The sequence below is a fragment of the Bombina bombina genome, chromosome 2 (genome assembly GCF_027579735.1).
Source record: "Bombina bombina isolate aBomBom1 chromosome 2, aBomBom1.pri, whole genome shotgun sequence".
In the NCBI taxonomy this organism is placed as follows: Eukaryota; Metazoa; Chordata; class Amphibia; order Anura; family Bombinatoridae; genus Bombina; species Bombina bombina.
This window is the reverse complement of record NC_069500.1, coordinates 253500617-253521792: the sequence shown is the minus strand read 5'-3', so window position 1 is coordinate 253521792 and position 21176 is coordinate 253500617. Positions and strand designations below refer to the sequence as shown.

General features: G+C 38.2%; 1 protein-coding gene across 4 annotated transcripts in view; it reads right to left on the bottom strand.

The window, feature by feature from the left end:
- PAM (peptidylglycine alpha-amidating monooxygenase) overlaps positions 1-21176 on the bottom strand; it is a 405645-nt gene that overhangs the window by 272783 nt on the left and 111686 nt on the right. For all 4 annotated transcript variants that reach the window (XM_053701521.1, XM_053701518.1, XM_053701520.1 and 1 more), the window contains exon 5: positions 5590-5677. In XM_053701521.1, the coding sequence (XP_053557496.1) occupies positions 5590-5677 (88 nt within the window). The remainder of the gene's footprint in view (positions 1-5589; positions 5678-21176) is intronic.

Genomic DNA, 21176 nt, shown 5'->3' with positions numbered 1-21176 from the left:
GGAAGCTCATCCCTTGTGACAGGTTGTCCAGGGTCAGCCACCAACGGAGTGAATCTCTGGTCCTCTGATCTACTTGAATCGTTGGAGACAGGTCTGTATAATCCCCATTCCACTGTCTGAGCATGCACAGTTGTAATGGTCTTAGATGAATTCGCGCAAAAGGAACTATGTCCATTGCCGCAACCATCAAACCTATTACTTCCATGCACTGCGCTATGGAAGGAAGAAGAACAGAATGAAGTACTTGACAAGAGTTTAGAAGTTTTGATTTTCTGGCTTCTGTCAGAAAAATCCTCATTTCTAAGGAGTCTATTATTGTTCCCAAGAAGGGGACTCTTGTTGACTGAGATAGAGAACTTTTCTCTACGTTCACCTTCCACCCGTGAGATCTGAGAAAGGCTAGGACAATGTCCGTATGAGCCTTTGCTTGTGGCAGGGACGACGCTTGAATCAGAATGTCGTCCAAGTAAGGTACTACTGCAATGCCCCTCGGTCGTAGCACCGCTAGAAGGGACCCTAGTACCTTTGTGAAAATTCTTGGGGCAGTGGCTAATCCGAATGGAAGTGCCACAAACTGGTAATGTTTGTCCAGAAAGGCAAACCTTAGGAACTGATGATGTTCCTTGTGGATAGGAATATGTAGATACGCATCCTTTAAATCCACCGTGGTCATGAATTGACCTTCCTGGATGGTAGGAAGAATTGTTCGAATGGTTTCCATTTTGAACGATGGAACCCTGAGAAATTTGTTTAAGATCTTGAGATCCAAGATTGGTCTGAATGTTCCCTCTTTTTTGGGAACTATGAACAGATTGGAGTAGAACCCCATCCCTTGTTCCTTTAATGGAACAGGATGAATCACTCCCATTTTTAACAGGTCTTCTACACAATGTAAGAATGCCTGTTTTTTTATGAGGTCTGAAGACAATTGAGACCTGTGGAACCTTCCCCTTGGGGGTAGCTCCTTGAATTCCAGAAGATAACCTTGGGAGACTATTTCTAGGGCCCAAGGATCCAGAACATCTCTTGCCCACGCCTGAGCGAAGAGAGAAAGTCTGCCCCCCACCAGATCCGGTCCCGGATCGGGGGCCAACATCTCATGCTGTCTTTGTAGCAGTAGCAGGTTTCTTGGCCTGCTTACCTTTGTTCCAGCCTTGCATTGGCCTCCAGGCTGGCTTGGCCTGAGACGTATTACCCTCTTGCTTAGAGGGTGTAGAACTTGAAGCTGGTCCGTTTCTACGAAAGGGACGAAAATTAGGCTTATTTTTAGCCTTGAAAGACCTATCCTGAGGAAGGGCATGGCCCTTTCCCCCAGTGATATCTGAAATAATCTCTTTCAAGTCAGGGCCAAACAGCGTTTTCCCCTTGAAAGGAATATTAAGCAATTTGTTCTTGGATGACGCATCCGCTGACCAAGACTTTAGCCAAAGCGCTCTGCGCGCCACAATAGCAAACCCTGAATTTTTCGCCGCCAATCTAGCTAATTGCAGGGTAGCGTCTAGAGTAAAAGAATTAGCCAATTTAAGAGCACGAATTCTGTCCATAATCTCCTCATAAGAGGTATCCTTATCTAGCGACTTTTCTAGTTCATCAAACCAGAAACACGCTGCTGTAGTAACAGGAACAATGCATGAAATTGGCTGTAGAAGGTAACCTTGCTGAACAAACATCTTTTTAAGCAAACCTAACTTTTTATCCATAGGATCTTTGAAAGCACAACTATCCTCTATAGGGATAGTAGTGCGTTTGTTTAAAGTAGAGACCGCCCCCTCGACCTTAGGGACTGTCTGCCACAAGTCCTTTCTGGGGTCGACTATAGGAAACAATTTAAATATAGGGGGAGGAACAAAAGGTATGCCGGGCCTTTCCCATTCTTTGTTTACAATATCCGCCACCCGCTTGGGTATAGGAAAAGCTTCGGGGGGCACCGGGACCTCTAGGAACTTGTCCATCTTACATAATTTCTCTGGAATGACCAAATTGTCACAATCATCCAGGGTAGATAACACCTCCTTAAGCAGAGCGCGGAGATGTTCCAATTTAAATTTGAACGTAATAACATCAGGTTCAGCTTGTTGAGAAATTTTTCCTGAATCTGAAATTTCTCCCTCAGACAAAACCTCCCTAGCCCCTTCAGACTGGAGTAAGGGCATGTCAGAACCATTATCATCGGCGCCCTCATGCTCTTCAGTATCTAAAACAGAGCAGTCGCGCTTACGCTGATAAGTGGGCATTTTGGCTAAAATGTTTTTAATAGAATTATCCATTACAGCCGTTAATTGTTGCATAGTAAGAAGAATTGGCGCACTAGATGTACTAGGGGCCTCTTGTGTGGGCAAGACTGGTGTAGACACATAAGGGGATGATGCAGTACCATGCTTACTCCCCTCACTAGAGGAATCATCTTGGGCATCATTTTCACTATCACATGCATCACATCTATTTAAATGAGAAGGAACTTTGGCTTCCTGACATACAGAACATAGTCTATCTGATGGTACAGACATGATAAACAGGCATAAACTTGATAACAAAGCACAAAAAACGTTTTAAAATAAAACCGTTACTGTCACTTTAAATTTTAAACTGAACACACTTTATTACTGAATATGCGAAAAAGTATGAAGGAATTGTCCAAAATTCACCAAAATTTCACCACAGTGTCATAAAGCCTTAAAAGTATTGCACACCAAATTTGAAAGTCTTAACTCTTAAAATAACGGAACCGGAGCCGTTTTTACATTTAACCCCTATACAGTCCCTGGTATCTGCTTTGCTGAGACCCAACCAAGCCCAGAGGGGAATACGATACCAAATGACGCCTTCAGCACGCTTTTTCAGTGTATCAGAGCTCCTTACACATGCATCTGCATGCTTTGCTTCCCAAAAAACAACTGCGCATTAGTGGCGCGAAACTGAGGCTCTGCCTATGACTAGAGAAGGCCCCCAGTGAAAAAGGTGTCCAATACAGTGCCTGCCGTCTTTTTTATCAAAATTCCCAAGATAAAATTAACTCCTCAAAGTAAAAAACCATTAAACATGTTTATAAAACAAACGTTTTAGCCCAGAAAAATGTCTACCAGTCTTTAAAGCCCTTGTGAAGCCCTTTATAACTTGTTATTAAAATGGCTTACCGGATCCCATAGGGAAAATGACAGCTTCCAGCATTACCAAGTCTTGTTAGAAATGTGTCATACTTCAAGCAGCAAAAGTCTGCACACTGTTCCCCTCAACTGAAGTTACTTCATCTCAACAGTCCTGTGTGGAAACAGCCATCGATTTTAGTAACGGTTGCTAAAATCATTTTCCTCTTACAAACAGAAATCTTCATCTCTTTTCTGTTTCAGAGTAAATAGTACATACCAGCACTATTTTAAAATAACAAACTCTTGATTGAAGAATAAAAACTACATTTAAACACCAAAAAACTCTAAGCCATCTCCGTGGAGATGTTGCCTGTACAACGGCAAAGAGAATGACTGGGGAAGGCGGAGCCTAGGGGGGATCATGTGACCAGCTTTGCTGGGCTCTTTGCCATTTCCTGTTGGGGAAGAGAATATCCCACAAGTAAGGATGACGCCGTGGACCGGACACACCTATGTTGGAGAAAAATGCTTTTTTTGTCTGAATCAGCATACATTCCCAAAGGCACATGCCAAAATCTTGTGGGAAGCCTTAACAGAACAGTGGTAGCCTTTATAGCCGCAAAAGGGTGGGGGCTAACACTTTTTGGAATGGTATTTCCAACAAGCTCATAAAGGTGTGATGGTCAGATGATCACATACTTCTGATTATTTATTGTGTATCAATGCCAATAATAAATTATAACAACCGCTCTATTTCCCAGGTAAACTAGATTTTGGTTACAGAATTTAGTTTAATAATTACTATGGCTTGCAATGTTCTCCACAGAAAATTGTCAGCTGGGAGGCATTATGAAGTAGCCGGTGGGGGCAGTGAAATACTTTGTAACATGATAAGATATTCTATCTAAAGCACAAACTAATTGCATAATTTAACAAAAATGTATTTAATGATAATTTGTGCAATAAACATTGAAAATGTTTAGTATTCGCAAATTTTACTTGAATACTTACTCAGCCGTGTGGTGCACCCATTAAAAAGGTCCTGGGGAGAACACTGGCTTGTATGGGTTGCCCTACAAATGTGTTTACAGTACACGCAGTCAATGTAAACCTGTAGCAAAATCCCACCCGGGAATAGACACAAACAGCATTTGTGTGTGTGTGGTGGGGGGGGGGGGGCAGGGGTATATCAGAGATGGTGTAGGATACAGCATTAAACACCTACACAGTTATACCCCTGTGTTAGAAAATAATATTCAGAAAATAGATTAAAATTCTGGTTTTTTTTAGAATCTCTCTAAACATAATTGCAATTCTCTTTTAATCAAGAACATTATCAAATTTGTTTCTGGCAACTGGTTGTGGTTTGTGTTGACAGTTTATCATCTTTTTTTCTACTCACCTAGAAATGTTAAAAGTATTTTTTAAAAAACAAAAAGGGCTCAATCAGTTTTGCTACTGTACCCCTTTTGGTCACATTTCACTTCAGCAACTATGCAAATACAGGTACAAATTCCCAAATCTGGAAATCCAAACATTCCGAAAACCAAACTTTTAAAAATGTGTATTTATTTTTTAATTTTATTTTTTAAAACAAATGAGCCACTAGGAAACTTTAGTTGCAACCTTATTTTATTTTTTTTTACTTTTGAGAAGACGTTCTGCTGTGATGCGATCTTGCCACATTTGGCCTCTGTCGCAACCACTCAGCTCTTTTGCTGTATGGTGAAAGCAGCCATCTTCTTTTGAGTTTTTTTCCCCAAACATTTAAAAATGTAAAACCATTGTTAGCTTGTGGGCCGTACAATTTTAGATGGTGGACCCGATTTGGCTCCTGGGTTGTACTTTGACTACACAGTAGTATAAAACAGACATGGCTAAGGAACGCATATAGATCTGAAACGTTCTTGCTGTACTTTGGACCATGGAACAATAAAGGTCTGCTTTTTATACATTTATCAAGGCTGGAGTAACTTCTTTCAAGCTTCTGTACTTTGCTTACCCCTGCCCTAACCAACAAAAGTCTAGTCTCCAGTTCTGATGCCCTCTTCTGCATACCTCTACTTATTACTACAAGACTTTGTCAACCACTTCAACAACTAAATAGACTCTTAATTATAACCTCACATCCTATTACACCAACAATTTACACCATCAGAAGCGATCACAAACAACCAAAAACAGTAACAGTTTGCACCTGTTAGGAAGCTGAAGTATCTGTCCACTAGATCCGGTTACTTCAAATCTAAAGGTGCATGTTGTTAACCATTAGTTTTCAGACAGAGAAAACATTCCTAGAAAGCAATGATGTTTACGATCAAAGCTATAAAGCTAGTTCCTTAGGTTAAAGATTCTTTTTATTAGACATCAGAATTAGAAATATAAAGACTAAGTAAAAAGTTCAATGAATTATCTAACCGATTTGATTATTACATAACTAGTTTTAGAATGGTTGGTGATTTTAAACAATACAACATACAAATAGTTCTTACTCAACACTTACCAGAAGTCTTCAGTTGAAGAGGGTTTGTTGCATCCAAAGAGAAGCATGTGATGTGCGGTTTCCATATTTGCATGAGGTTTATAGTCAACTGTGAAACAAAATGAAAAACATTAAGTACAATTACCCAAATGGAAAGGGGTCTTCGACCAAGGAGACAAATTTGTTAATAGAAGTAAACTGCAACTTAAAGGGATATGAAACCCAAAACCAGTCAGTAAGAACTATCCAGGGGCAGAACAAAAAAAATGGGCCGGCCCCTAACCTTACATTCCTGCTTTTCAAATAAAGATACAAGGTGAACAAAGAAAACTGATAATGGGAGTAAATTATAAGTTTTACTAACATTGCATGCTCTATCTGAATAATGAAAGAAAACATTTGGGTTTTATATCACTTTTTAAAACAACAACAACAACAACACACACCCTGTCTGTATATTAAAAGTTTAATTTGACGTCTAAGTCTCTTTAAAGGGAAATTAGAAAACAAAAATGACATGCTCATGCTTATGTGTTTAATTATGTTATTTATCCCCTTTGCGAGTTAAAGTATCACTCAGGAGTCCCTGAGAACTGCTGATCCCAAGCGGAAATGGACAGTGACCCAATCAGCAGAGGCAGTTGCAGTTTGTGGGGGTTAAAAACTTAAACTTGCAGGGTTGGAAGTGCTTAAATGACATGCTCTAATGACTAATGTCATTTTTGCACTATAATATCCCTTTAAGTCCCTTTTAGTCCGCATACACGTGATGCAACCAGCCTAAGCTAGAATTTTAGCAGTTATGGCTTCCTGGTTGCAGCCTGTTTTTAGCTAAACAAGCAATTATATGATTGTCTCTTTAACGGTGTCTTACATGCAACCAGGATATAATAGGGGCATAAACCACATGATGTATTAGACAGGAGTCCAAAAAATGGTTTCACATCCACCACACACACACACACAATCAGTTATTAACTCTTATCTATTCTGGTGTCCATTTTCTTATTTAAAAAAAAAACAAAACAAAAAAAAAAAAAAAACACACGTTTAACTTTTGGCTCTATTAAAAGTATTCTTGCCCTAGGATTGTACATTGTGCAGTATTCATGGGTTCTGATATAATTCAGATTGACTCTATCTGCTGCAAATACAGGCCATAATATGACATATTGTGGATTAAATCCGTCACCATGGAAAAGAAGAGATTTATTTACTGGTCAGTCATGTGAGTGAATGTAAGTGGATGAAGATGACAGAAATTTCTTGGCTGAGCGACTTGTTGTCAGACTCAATCTTTCAAGTTTCTCTAGGATACCCTTTAGCTATCAATATGTTACTGCAAAAACAAGCACACACCACATACGAATCCTTCTTCTAAAATACAGTATTTCATATATAATTGAAAAATGCATTGAAGTAGTGATTCTTCATTCAAAATACGAATTTAAAAAACGGTTTTATTATTTAATAATAATTACTTGTGAGCACTTTTCATTGCTCAGTAAAAAAGGTCAGAAAAATAGATTTTAAACCAAACATGAATTGAGAGAACATTGGAATTTTGCAAATATAACATTACATTTTAGGAAAAACAGCAGTTGTGTTAAAATTACTTATGAAAATTGGGTTGATAATGCAATGTATTGTATAATATTGAGTTAAAGTGAGCTATTAATCATGGTAGGAACAAGTGCCTGTTATCACTGCAATTTGATCACACTGTAATGTCACCTCTCGGTCAATGCTGCCTCATATTTATAAATCTATTGACTCAGACAGGAATGATCACACCCACACAATTTTGGTTAGTGACAGGGCTCATTAGTGAATATACCTAATTAACAAGACAAAAAGATATAAAACATTTTTGTTATATATCTATCAAGTGTAAAATACAATTAGGTTTTTTAATTCTTAACCCCTTCACTACTGGGACTTTCAGAGAAGAACTTGCCCAACATACCAGAGAATTGTTAGATAGATTATATAGATAGAGATATATATATATATATATAGATAGAGATATATATATATATATATATATATATATATATATATATATATATATATATATATATATATATATATATATAGAGATAGAGATATATATATATAGAGATAGAGATATATATATATATATATATATATATATATATATATAGAGATAGAGATAGAGATAGAGATATATATATATATATATATATATAGAGATAGAGATATATATATATATATATATATATAGAGATAGAGATATATATATATATATATATATATATAGAGATAGAGATATATATATATATATATATATATATAGAGATAGAGATATATATATATATATATATATAGAGATAGAGATATATATATATATATATATATATATATATATAGAGATAGAGATATATATATATATATATATATATATAGAGATAGATATATATATATATATATATATATATATATAGAGATAGAGATATATATATATATATATATATATATATATATAGAGATAGAGATATATATATATATATATATATAGGCTTACCATACGTCCCGTTTTTACCGGGATTGTCCCTGTTTTGAGCCCCTGTCCCAGTGTCCCACCCGTTTTTCATTTTTGTCCCGGCCGCCGGTGTTCTATCAATCATTCCAGCAAATTCATCAGACTAGCGTAGTCTGCTGAATTAGCTGGAATGATAGAACACCGGCAAATCTGTGAATTTAGCTTTGTTGCGCATGCAGCATGCACTGCCTTTTACAGCTGTCTGCTGCCCGTCGGAATGTGCGACCGTGACGTCACCACATTCCTGCAACAGACGGGTCACAGAATCCGACTGATAACGTGTGCTCCACCTCTGCTTCACACTCAGTGTTTTAGGCGCCTTCAACTTAGGAGAACGCATCGTGGGGCTGCACACTGTGGCTTCCTGTTGCTGAAGCAAATACCAACAACAACAAATTTCTTGACTTTTGCAGATCTTCTTGCTGATAATGATAAGTACGTGTGAGTTACTTACTACAATACAATATTACTTGATCTTTTCCTTTTTTCATATGCAACCACATATCTTAGGCTGCTATCTCTATCTGCTATGTGGTGTTATTATTCATTTATATTATTAGATATCTCCATTAATAATTGTGCTTCTGGGGTCACTCATCAATCATCATTAATTATGGATGGTAAACTAATAATTGTGCTGCTGGTCATTAATTATGTCAATATAATTGTGCTGCTGGAGTCAACTCATCATCATTAAATTAATGATGATGATTGATGACCCCAACAGCACAATTATATTAACATAATTAGTGATGCCCAGCAGGACAATTATATTAACATAATTAATGATGATGACCCCCAGCAGCACAATTAAATTAACATAATTAATGATGATGACCCCAGCAGCACAATTAAATTAACATAATTAATGATGATGACCCTAGCAGCACACTTATATTACCTTCATTAATGTAATTAATTATGTTAATATAATTGTGCTGCTGGGGGTCATTATCATTAATTATGTTAATATAATTGTGCTGCTAGGGTTATCACATCATTAAGTATGTTAATATAATTGTGCTGCTAGGGTCATCATGTCATTAAGTATGTTAATATAATTGTGCTGCTGGGGTCATCATTAAATTAATTGATGTCACTAATTATGTTAATATAATTGTGCTGCTGGGGTCATCCTCATTAAATAAATTATTGTCACTAATTATGTCAATATAATTGTGCTGCTGGGGTCAACTCATCATTAAATTAATGATGATGATGATGGATGACCCCAGCAGCACAATTATATTAACATAATTAATGATGATGACCTCAGCAGCACAATTAAATTAACATAATTAATAACATTAATTAATTTAATGATGATGTTGACCCCCAGCAGCACAATTAAATTAACATAATTAATTATGATGACCCCAGCAGCACAATTATAATTAATGATGATGAGTAACCCCAGCAGCACAATTATATTACTATAATTAATGATGATGACGCCAGCAGCACAATTATATTACCATAATTAATGATGATGACCCCAGCAACACAATATATTACCATAATTAACGATCATGAGCACAGCAGCACAATTATATTACCATCCATAATTAATGTAATTGTGCTGCTGGGGTCATCATCATCATCATTATGTTAATTTAATTGTGCTGCTGGGGTCATCATCATTAATTATGTCAATATAATTGTGCTGCTGGGGTCAACTCATCATTAAATTAATGATGATGATGATGGATGACCCCAGCAGCACAATTATATTAACATAATTAATGATGATGACCCCAGCAGCACAATTATCTTAACATAATTAATGATGCTCACCCCAGCAGCACAATTATATTAACATAATTAATGATGATGACCCCAGCAGCACAATTAAATTAACATGATGATGATGACCCCAGCAGCACAATTACATTAATTATGGATGGTAATATAATTGTGCTGCTGTGCTCATGATCGTTAATTATGGTAATATATTGTGTTGCCGGGGTCATCATCATTAATTATGGTAATATAATTGTGCTGCTGGCGTCATCATCATTAATTATAGTAATATAATTGTGCTGCTGGGGTCATCATCATTATTATGGTAATATAATTGTGCTGCTGGGGTCATCATTATTAATTATGGTAATTGTGCTGCTGAGGTCATCATCATTAATTATGGTAATATAATTGTGCTGCTGGGGTCATCATCATTAATTATGGTAATATAATTGTGCTGCTGGGGTCATCATCATTAATTATGGTAATATAATTGTGCTGCTGGGGTCATAATCATTAATTATGGATGGTAATATAATTGTGCTGCTGGGGTCATCATCATTAATTATGGATGGTAATACAATTGTGCTGCAAAAAAATGTAGTAATATAATTGTGCATGGAAAATTAGTTCTGGTTGACAAATGCCCCGCCCCTTGGCCACACCCCTGACCACACCCCCACTGGCACCGTGCCAAGTGGTCCCAGTTTCATCTCTAAAAATTATGGTAAGCCTATATATATATATATATATAGAGATAGAGATATATATATATATATATATAGAGATATATATATATATATATATATATATATATATATATATATATATATATATATATATATATAGAGATAGAGATATATATATATATATATATATATATATATAGAGATATATATATATATATATATATATATATATATATATAGAGATATATATATATATATATATATATATATATATATATATATATATATATATATATATATATAGAGATATATATATATATATATATAGAGATAGAGATAGAGATATATATATATATATATATATATATATATATATATATATATAGAGATAGAGATAGAGATATAGATAGATAGGAGATATAGATATATATATATATATATATATATATATATATATATATATATATATATATATATATATTTTTTTTTTTTTTTTTATTTTTTTTTTAAGTAGACAACTCAAGGTATTGATTCAGGCCCATTTTTGAATATTTCATGCCACCATTTCACTGCCAAATGCGATCATATAAAAAAATAGAATATTAATTTCAGTGTGAAACCTAAAGTTTGTGAAAAAGTTATTTACATACGGATTGTGCAATCATGGCACAAATGATTGATATTTCTGAACAAAGGGGATCCCAAAGAAGCTTTTACAGACATAAATGGCTTTTCCATTGCTTTTTGGTAATTAGAAGGCCGCCTATTGCAGCTGTGCACCACATGTCTATTATTCCCGGCAGTGAAGGGGTTAATCAGGTAGCTTGTAAGGTTAATTTTAGCTTTAGTGTAGTGATTACCCTTCAACCTGACACCTCACACCCCTGATCCCTCCCAAACAGCTCTCTTCTCTCCCTCACCCCCTACTGGTCACTACCATTTTAGGTATTGGAAAACAGTCTGCAAGTATGGAGAGTTAAGGCATTTTTTTTTTTTTTATATATCTTCTGCAGTGTAGGATCCCCCCTTACCCCCCAACCTGCCTGATCCCTCTCAAACAGCTCTCTAACCCTAACCCTTCTAACTAGTGCCGCCATCTTAGGTGCAACTCCCATCCCTACCTTTCCTTTTATTTATTTCTCTTACAAGGTGTATTCAGTCCACGGATTTATCCTTACTTGTGGGAAATTCTCATTCCCTACAGGAAGTGGCAAAGAGAGCACACAGCAGAGCTGTCCATATAGCTCCCCCTCAGGCTCCGCCCCCCCAGTCATTCTCTTTGCCGCTCTAACAAGTAGCATCTCCACGGGAGGGTAAAGTGAATGTGGTGTTAGATTTGTAGTTTTTATTTCTTCAATCAAGAGTTTGTTATTTTTAAATAGTGCCGGTTTGTACTATTTACTCTGTGGCAGAAAGTGATGAAGATTTCTGCTGAGAGGAAAAACATAATTTATGTAAGAACTTACCTGATAAATTCATTTCTTTCATATTAGCAAGAGTCCATGAGCTAGTGACGTATGGGATATACATTCCTACCAGGAGGGGCAAAGTTTCCCAAACCTCAAAATGCCTACAAATACACCCCTCACCACACCCACAATTCAGTTTAACGAATAGCCAAGAAGTGGGGTGATAAGAAAAAAAAAAAAAAAAAAAGTGCGAAAGCATATAAAATAAGGAATTGGAATAATTGTGCTTTATACAAAATCATAACCACCACAAAAAAAGGGCGGGCCTCATGGACTTGCTAATATGAAAGAAATGAATTTATCAGGTAAGTTCTTACATAAATTATGTTTTCTTTCATGTAATTAGCAAGAGTCCATGAGCTAGTGACGTATGGGATAATGACTACCCAAGAAGTGGATCTTTCCACACAAGAGTCACTAGAGAGGGAGGGATAAAATAAAGACAGCCAATTCCTGCTGAAAATAATCCACACCCAAAATAAAGTTTAATGAAAAACATAAGCAGAAGATTCAAACTGAAACCGCTGCCTGAAGTACTTTTCTACCAAAAACTGCTTCAGAAGAAGAAAATACATCAAAATGGTAGAATTTAGTAAAAGTATGCAAAGAGGACCAAGTCGCTGCTTTGCAGATCTGGTCAACCGAAGCTTCATTCCTAAACGCCCAGGAAGTAGAAACTGACCTAGTAGAATGAGCTGTAATTCTCTGAGGCGGAGTTTTACCCGACTCAACATAGGCAAGATGAATTAAAGATTTCAACCAAGATGCCAAAGAAATGGCAGAAGCTTTCTGGCCTTTTCTAGAACCGGAAAAGATAACAAATAGACTAGAAGTCTTACGAAAAGATTTCGTAGCTTCAACATAATATTTCAAAGCTCTAACAACATCCAAAGAATGCAACGATTTCTCCTTAGAATTCTTAGGATTAGGACATAATGAAGGAAACACAATTTCTCTACTAATGTTGTTGGAATTCACAACTTTAGGTAAAAATTCAAAAGAAGTTCGCAACACCGCCTTATCCTGATGAAAAATCAGAAAAGGAGACTCACAAGAAAGAGCAGATAATTCAGAAACTCTTCTGGCAGAAGAGATGGCCAAAAGGAACAAAACTTTCCAAGAAAGTAATTTAATGTCCAATGAATGCATAGGTTCAAACGGAGGAGCTTGAAGAGCTCCCAGAACCAAATTCAAACTCCAAGGAGGAGAAATTGACTTAATGACAGGTTTTATACGAACCAAGGCTTGTACAAAACAATGAATATCAGGAAGAATAGCAATCTTTCTGTGAAAAAGAACAGAAAGAGCAGAGATTTGTCCTTTCAAAGAACTTGCGGACAAACCCTTATCTAAACCATCCTGAAGGAACTGTAAAATTCTCGGTATTCTAAAAGAATGCCAGGAAAAATGATGAGAAAGACACCAAGAAATATAAGTCTTCCAGACTCTATAATATATCTCTCGAGATACAGATTTACGAGCCTGTAACATAGTATTAATCACAGAGTCAGAGAAACCTCTTTGACCAAGAATCAAGCGTTCAATCTCCATACCTTTAAATTTAAGGATTTCAGATCCTGATGGAAAAAAGGACCTTGTGACAGAAGGTCTGGTCTTAGCGGAAGAGTACACGGATGGCAAGAGCCATCCGGACAAGATCCGCATACCAAAACCTGTGAGGCCATGCCGGAGCTACCAGCAGAACAAACGAGCATTCCTTCAGAATCTTGGAGATTACTCTTGGAAGAAGAACTAGAGGCGGAAAGATATAGGCAGGATGATACTTCCAAGGAAGTGATAATGCATCCACTGCCTCCGCCTGAGGATCCCGGGATCTGGACAGATACCTGGGAAGTTTCTTGTTTAGATGGGACGCCATCAGATCTATTTCTGGAAGTTCCCACATTTGAACAATCTGAAGAAATACCTCTGGGTGAAGAGACCATGCGCCCGGATGCAACGTTTGGCGACTGAGATAATCCGCTTCCCAATTGTCTACACCTGGAATATGAACCGCAGAGATTAGACAGGAGCTGGATTCCGCCCAAACCAAAATTCGAGATACTTCTTTCATAGCCAGAGGACTGTGAGTCCCTCCTTGATTATTGATGTATGCCACAGTTGTGACATTGTCTGTCTGAAAACAAATGAACGATTCTCTCTTCAGAAGAGGCCAAAACTGAAGAGCTCTGAAAATTGCACGGAGTTCCAAAATATTGATCGGTAATCTCACCTCCTGAGATTCCCAAACTCCTTGTGCCGTCAGAGATCCCCACACAGCTCCCCAACCTGTGAGACTTGCATCTGTTGAAATTACAGTCCAGGTCGGAAGCACAAAAGAAGCCCCCTGAATTAAACGATGGTGATCTGTCCACCATGTTAGAGAGTGTCGAACAATCGGTTTTAAAGATATTAATTGAGATATCTTCGTGTAATCCTTGCACCATTGCTTCAGCATACAGAGCTCAAGAGGTCGCATGTGAAAACGAGCAAAGGGGATCGCGTCCGATGCAGCAGTCATAAGACCTAGAATTTCCATGCATAAGGCTACCGAAGGGAATGATTGTGACTGAAGGTTTCGACAAGCTGTAATCAATTTTAGACGTCTCTTGTCTGTTAAAGAGTCATGGACACTGAATCCATCTGGAAACCCAGAAAGGTTACCTTTGTCTGAGGAATCAAAGAACTTTTTGGTAAATTGATCCTCCAACCATGATCTTGAACAACACAAGTCGATTCGTATGAGATTCTGCTAAATGTAAAGACTGAGCAAGTACCAAGATATCGTCCAAATAAGGAAATACCACAATACCCTGTTCTCTGATTACAGACAGCAGGGCACCGAGAACCTTTGTAAAAATTCTTGGAGCTGTAGCTAGGCCAAACGGCAGAGCCACAAACTGGTAATGCTTGTCTAGGAAAGAGAATCTCAGAAACTGATAGTGATCTGGATGAATCGGAATATGCAGATATGCATCCTGTAAATCTATTGTGGACATATAATTCCCTTGCTGAACAAAAGGTAAGATAGTCCTTACAGTTACCATCTTGAACGTTGGTATCCTTACATAACGATTCAATATTTTTAGATCCAGAACTGGTCTGAAGGAATTCTCCTTCTTTGGTACAATGAAGAGATTTGAATAAAACCCCATCCCCTGTTCCGGAACTGGAACTGGCATAATTACTCCAGTCAACTCTAGATCTGAAACACATTTCAGAAATGCTTGAGCTTTTACTGGATTTGCTGGGACACGGGAAAGAAAAAATCTCTTTGCAGGAGGTCTCAACTTGAAACCAATTCTGTACCCTTCTGAAACAATGCTCTGAATCCAAAGATTGTGAACAGAATTGATCCAAATTTCCTTGAAAAAACGTAACCTGCCCCCTACCAGCTGAGCTGGAATGAGGGCCGCACCTTCATGTGGACTTAGAAGCAGGCTTTGCCTTTCTAGCTGGCTTGGATTTATTCCAGACTGGAGATGGTCTCCAAACTGAAACTGCTCCTGAGGATGAAGGATCAGGCTTTTGTTCTTTGTTGAAACGAAAGTAACGAAAACGATTATTAGCCCTGTTTTTACCCTTAGATTTTTTATCCTGTGGTAAAAAAGTTCCTTTCCCACCAGTAACAGTTGAAATAATGGAATCCAACTGAGAACCAAATAATTTGTTACCCTGGAAAGAAATGGAAAGTAAAGTTGATTTAGAAGCCATATCAGCATTCCAAGTTTTAAGCCATAAAGCTCTTCTAGCTAAAATAGCTAGAGACATAAACCTGACATCAACTCTGATAATATCAAAAATGGCATCACAGATAAAATTATTAGCATGCTGAAGAAGAATAATAATATCATGAGAATCACGATGTGTTACTTGTTGCGCTAAAGTTTCCAACCAAAAAGTTGAAGCTGCAGCAACATCAGCCAAAGATATAGCAGGTCTAAGAAGATTACCTGAACACAGATAAGCTTTTCTTAGAAAGGACTCCATTTTCCTATCTAGAGGATCCTTAAACGAAGTACCATCTGACGTAGGAATAGTAGTACGTTTAGCAAGGGTAGAAATAGCCCCATCAACTTTAGGGATCTTGTCCCAAAATTCTAATCTGTCAGGCGGCACAGGATATAATTGCTTAAAACGTTTAGAAGGAGTAAATGAATTACCCAAATTATCCCATTCTTTGGAAATTACTGCAGAAATAGCATCAGGGACAGGAAAAACTTCTGGAATAACTACAGGAGTTTTAAAAACCTTATTTAAACGTTTAGATTTAGTATCAAGAGGACCAGAATCCTCTATTTCTAAAGCAATTAGGACTTCTTTAAGCAAAGAACGAATAAATTCCATTTTAAATAAATATGAAGATTTATCAGCATCAACCTCTGAGACAGAATCCTCTGAACCAGAGGAATCATCAGAATCAGAATGATGATGTTCAGTTAAAAATTCATCTGTAGGGAGAGAAGTTTTAAAAGATTTTTTATGTTTACTAGAAGGAGAAATAACAGACATAGCCTTCTTTATGGATTCAGAAACAAAATCTCTTATATTATCAGGAACATTCTGCACCTTAGATGTTGAAGGAACTGCAACAGGCAATGGTACTTTACTAAAGGAAATATTATCTGCTTTAACAAGTTTGTCATGACAATCAATACAAACAACAGCTGGAGAAATAGCTACCAAAAGTTTACAGCAGATACACTTAGCTTTGGTAGATTCAGCACTTGACAGCGATTTTCCTGTAGTATCTTCTGACTCAGATGCAACGTGAGACATCTTGCAATATGTAAGAGAAAAAACAACGTATATATAAAGCAAAATTGATCAAATTCCTTAAATGACAGTTTCAGGAATGGGAAAAAATGCCAAAGAACAAGCTTCTAGCAACCAGAAGCAATAAAAAATGAGACTTAAATAATGTGGAGACAAGAGTGAGGCCCATATTTTTTCGCGCCAAATAAGACGCCCACATTATTTGGCGCCTAAATGCTTTTTGGAGCCAAAAATGACGCCACATCCGGAACGCCGACATTTTTGGCGCAAAATAACGTCAAAAAGTGACGCAACTTCCGGCGACACGTATGACGCCGGAAACGGAAATAGAATTTTTTGCGCCAAAAAAGTCCGCGCCAAGAATGACGCAATAAAATGAAGCATTTTCAGCCCCCGCGAGCCTAACAGCCCACAGGGAAAAAGTCAAATTTTAAGGTAAGAAAAATGTTAAATTAAAATGCATTATCCCAAATATGAAACTGACTGTCTGAAAAATAAGGAAAGTTGAACATTCTGAGTCAAGGCAAATAAATGTTTGAATACATATATTTAGAACTTTATAAACAAAGTGCCCAACCATAGCTAGGAGTGTCACAAAAAATAATATTTACTTACCCCAGGACACTCATCTACATATAGTAGATAGCCAAACCAGTACTGAAACGAGAATCAGCAGAGGTAATGGTATATATAAGAGTATATCGTCGATCTGAAAAGGGAGGTAAGAGATGAATCTCTACGACCGATAACAGAGAACCTATGAAATAGACCCCTTAGAAGGAGATCACTGCATTCAAATAGGCAATACTCCTCACATCCCTCTGACATTCACTGCACGCTGAGAGGAAAACCGGGCTCCAACTTGCTGCGGAGCGCATATCAACGTAGAATCTAGCACAAACTTACTTCACCACCTCCATCGGAGGCAAAGTTTGTAAAACTGAATTGTGGGTGTGGTGAGGGGTGTATTTGTAGGCATTTTGAGGTTTGGGAAACTTTGCCCCTCCTGGTAGGAATGTATATCCCATACGTCACTAGCTCATGGACTCTTGCTAATTACATGAAAGAAATGATTTTAGCATGTTGTAACTATAATCCATTGCTGTTCCTACACAGGACTGGGGAGTACCTGAAAACTTCAGTTGGGCGGAACAGTTTGCAGGCATTATCTTCTATAAGGCATGTTCAGTCATTTTTTCTAGTCAAGACTTAGTAATGCTAGAAGACTGACAAGAATCCCCATGTGGGGAAGGTAAGCCATATTCTGAGACTTAGTATAGAAGGAAGGCTTATTTAAAAGGGCTCAAAACACTGGTGGGCACTGTTAGGGGGCAATCAATTATTTTATAACAAAAATCTGATCTTTTTTACAAGTTTTTGTTTCATTTGGAACGTTTTTATGGGGTTTATTCCACATGGCACATATTTAGACACCTATTTAGGCTTGTGAAGGCCCCACAACTCCAGAGTGGAGAGGGAAGGGGCCTAAATTTCGCGCCTCAATTGCGCAGTTGTTATTGCAGACAGCTTCATGCAGCTTCACGTGGAGGGTCCAAAGATTACTTGAGGATTTCATAGAGGCTTATTTTCGATCAGCAGATTGCTGTGGCATGGTGCTGTAGTTTGATAACCGGTTGCCAGCTTTACTTTGCTCCGGTTTGGCCATTAAGGGGTTAATTGACTTGAAATTCACTGTGCAATCATTTCAAATCATTAGGATCATATGGTGAAAATGTCATAAAGAATGGGTTATTTTTGGAGACTTAGTAAAAAAGTGTGTGCTTTTTATTATTTAAAGGCACAGTACTGTTTTTTCTAAAATTGTATTTTTCTGTATTTGAGTGCTGTCTAAGTCTGTTTAACATGTCAGAGCCTTCAGATAGACGTTGTTCTATGTGTTTAATAGCCATGGCGGAACCCCCTTTACATTTGTGTTTAAAGTGTGCTAAGGTATCTAAGCATTTTAAAGACCATGCAGTGACACTTAAAAATGTTGCACAAGATGATTCTTTAACGGAAGGTAATGAGGATAGTCCACCTTCCTCTCCCCATGTGTCGACACCAGTTACGCCCGCGCAAGCGATGCCTAGTACCTCTAGCGCATTGGCCCCTATTACATTACAACAATTAGCAGCAGTCATGGATAATTCCCTTGCGGATTTTCTATCCAAACTGCCAGTTTCTCCTAAAAAGCGTGACAGCTCAGTTTTAAGAACAGAGGATGAGCAATCAGAAGCTTTGGATGACTTATCCGTTATACCCTCACAACACTCTGAAGTGGCAGTGAGGGATGTGCTGTCCGAGGGAGAAATTTCTGACACAGGAAAGGTTTCTCAGCGGGCAGAATCAGATTCCTTAGCGTTTAAATTTAAGCTGGAACACCTCCGCGTACTGCTAAAGGAGGTTTTAGCTATGCTGGATGATTGCGACCCCATGGTGGTCCCAGAAAAATTGTGTAAAATGGACAAGTTTCTAGAAGTCCCTGTATACACTGATGCGTTCCCGATCCCGAAGAGGGTGGCGGATATTGTAACTAGGGAATGGGAGAGACCAGGTGTACCTTTTGTTCCCCCCCCTATCTTTAAGAAAATGTTCCCCATAACTGACCCCAGACGGGACGCGTGGCAGACGGTCCCTAAGGTAGAGGGAGCAGTTTCAACACTAGCCAAGCGCACAACCATACCAATAGAAGACAGTTGTGCTTTCAAAGATCCTATGGATAAAAAAATTAGGTTTACTAAAGAAAATATTTGTTCAACAAGGTTTCCTTCTTCAACCGATTGCCTGCATTGTTCCTGTAACTACTGCAGCGGCTTTTTGGTTTGAGGCGCTGGAGGAGTCGCTCCAGAGGGAGACTTCATATGACGAAGTCATGGATAGAATTCATGCCCTAAAGCTGGCTAATTCTTTTATCACAGATGCTGCTTTACAATTAGCTAAGTTAGCGGCGAAAAATTCTGGTTTTGCCATTATGGCGCGGAGAGCGCTTTGGCTCAAATGGTCGGCTGACGTGTTGTCCAAAACAAAATTACTAAATATTCCTTTCAAGGGGAAGACCCTTTTCGGCCCTGAGTTTAAAGAAATTATTTCGGATATCACTGGGGGAAAAGGGCCATGCCCTCCCGCAAGATAGACCGTTTAAGGCCAAAAACAAGGCTAATTTTCGCTCCTTTCACAACTTCAGGAGCGGCCCTGCTTCAACCTCTGCAAACGCAAAGCAAGAGGGTAACGCTTCCCAGCCCAAAGCAACCTGGAAACCCTTGCAGGGCTCGAACAAAGGTAAACAGGCCAAGAAGCCTGCGGCTGCTACTAAGACAGCATGAAGGGGTGGCCCCCGATCCGGGACCGGATCTGGTAGGGGGCAGACTCTCTCTCTTTGCTCAGGCTTGGGCAAGAGATTTCCCAGATCCCTGGGCATTAGACATCGTTGCTCAGGGATATCTTCTAGAATTCAAGGACTCTCCTCCAAGGGGAAGGTTCCACATTTCTCGTTTGTCTTCAGACCAGACAAAGAAACAGGCGTTCTTACGCTGTGTAGAAGATCAACTAAAGATGGGAGTGATATATCCAGTTCCAATTGCAGAACAAGGACTGGGTTTTTACTCAAACCTGTTTGTAGTTCCCAAAAATGAAGGAACTTTCAGGCCAATCCTGGATCTAAAAATTCTAAACCGAGTTCCATCATTCAAAATGGAAACCATTCTGACAATTTTGCCGATGATCCAGGAAGGTCAATATATGACTACCGTGGATCTAAAGGATGCGTACCTACATATTCCTATCCACAAAGATCACCATCAGTTCCTAAGGTTCGCCTTTCTGGACAAGCATTACCAGTTTGTGGCCCTTCCTTTCGGGTTGGCCATTGCTCCAAGAATTTTTACAAAGGTGCTAGGGTCCCTCCTAGCGGTACTAAGACCGCGGGGCATTGCAGTAGCACCTTACCTAGACGACATCTTAATACAGGCGTCGTCTTTTCACAGAGCCAAGGCTCATACGGACATTGTTCTGGCCTTTCTAAGGTCTCACGGGTGGAAGGTGAACGTCGAAAAAAGTTCTCTGTCTCAGCTCACAAGGGTTCCCTTCCTGGGAACACTAATAGACTCAGTAGAAATGAAAATATTTCTGACAGAGGTCAGGAAGTCAAAGCTTTTAATTACTTGCCGAGTTCTTCATTCCATTCCTCGGCCTTCTGTAGCTCAGTGCATGGAGGTAATCGGATTCATGGTTGCGGCAATGGACGTGGTCCCTTTTGCCCGAATTCATCTCATACCACTGCAACTGTGCATGCTCAAACAGTGGAATGGGGATTATGCAGATTTGTCTCCTCAAATTCAACTGTACCAGAAAACCAGAGATTCTCTTATCTGG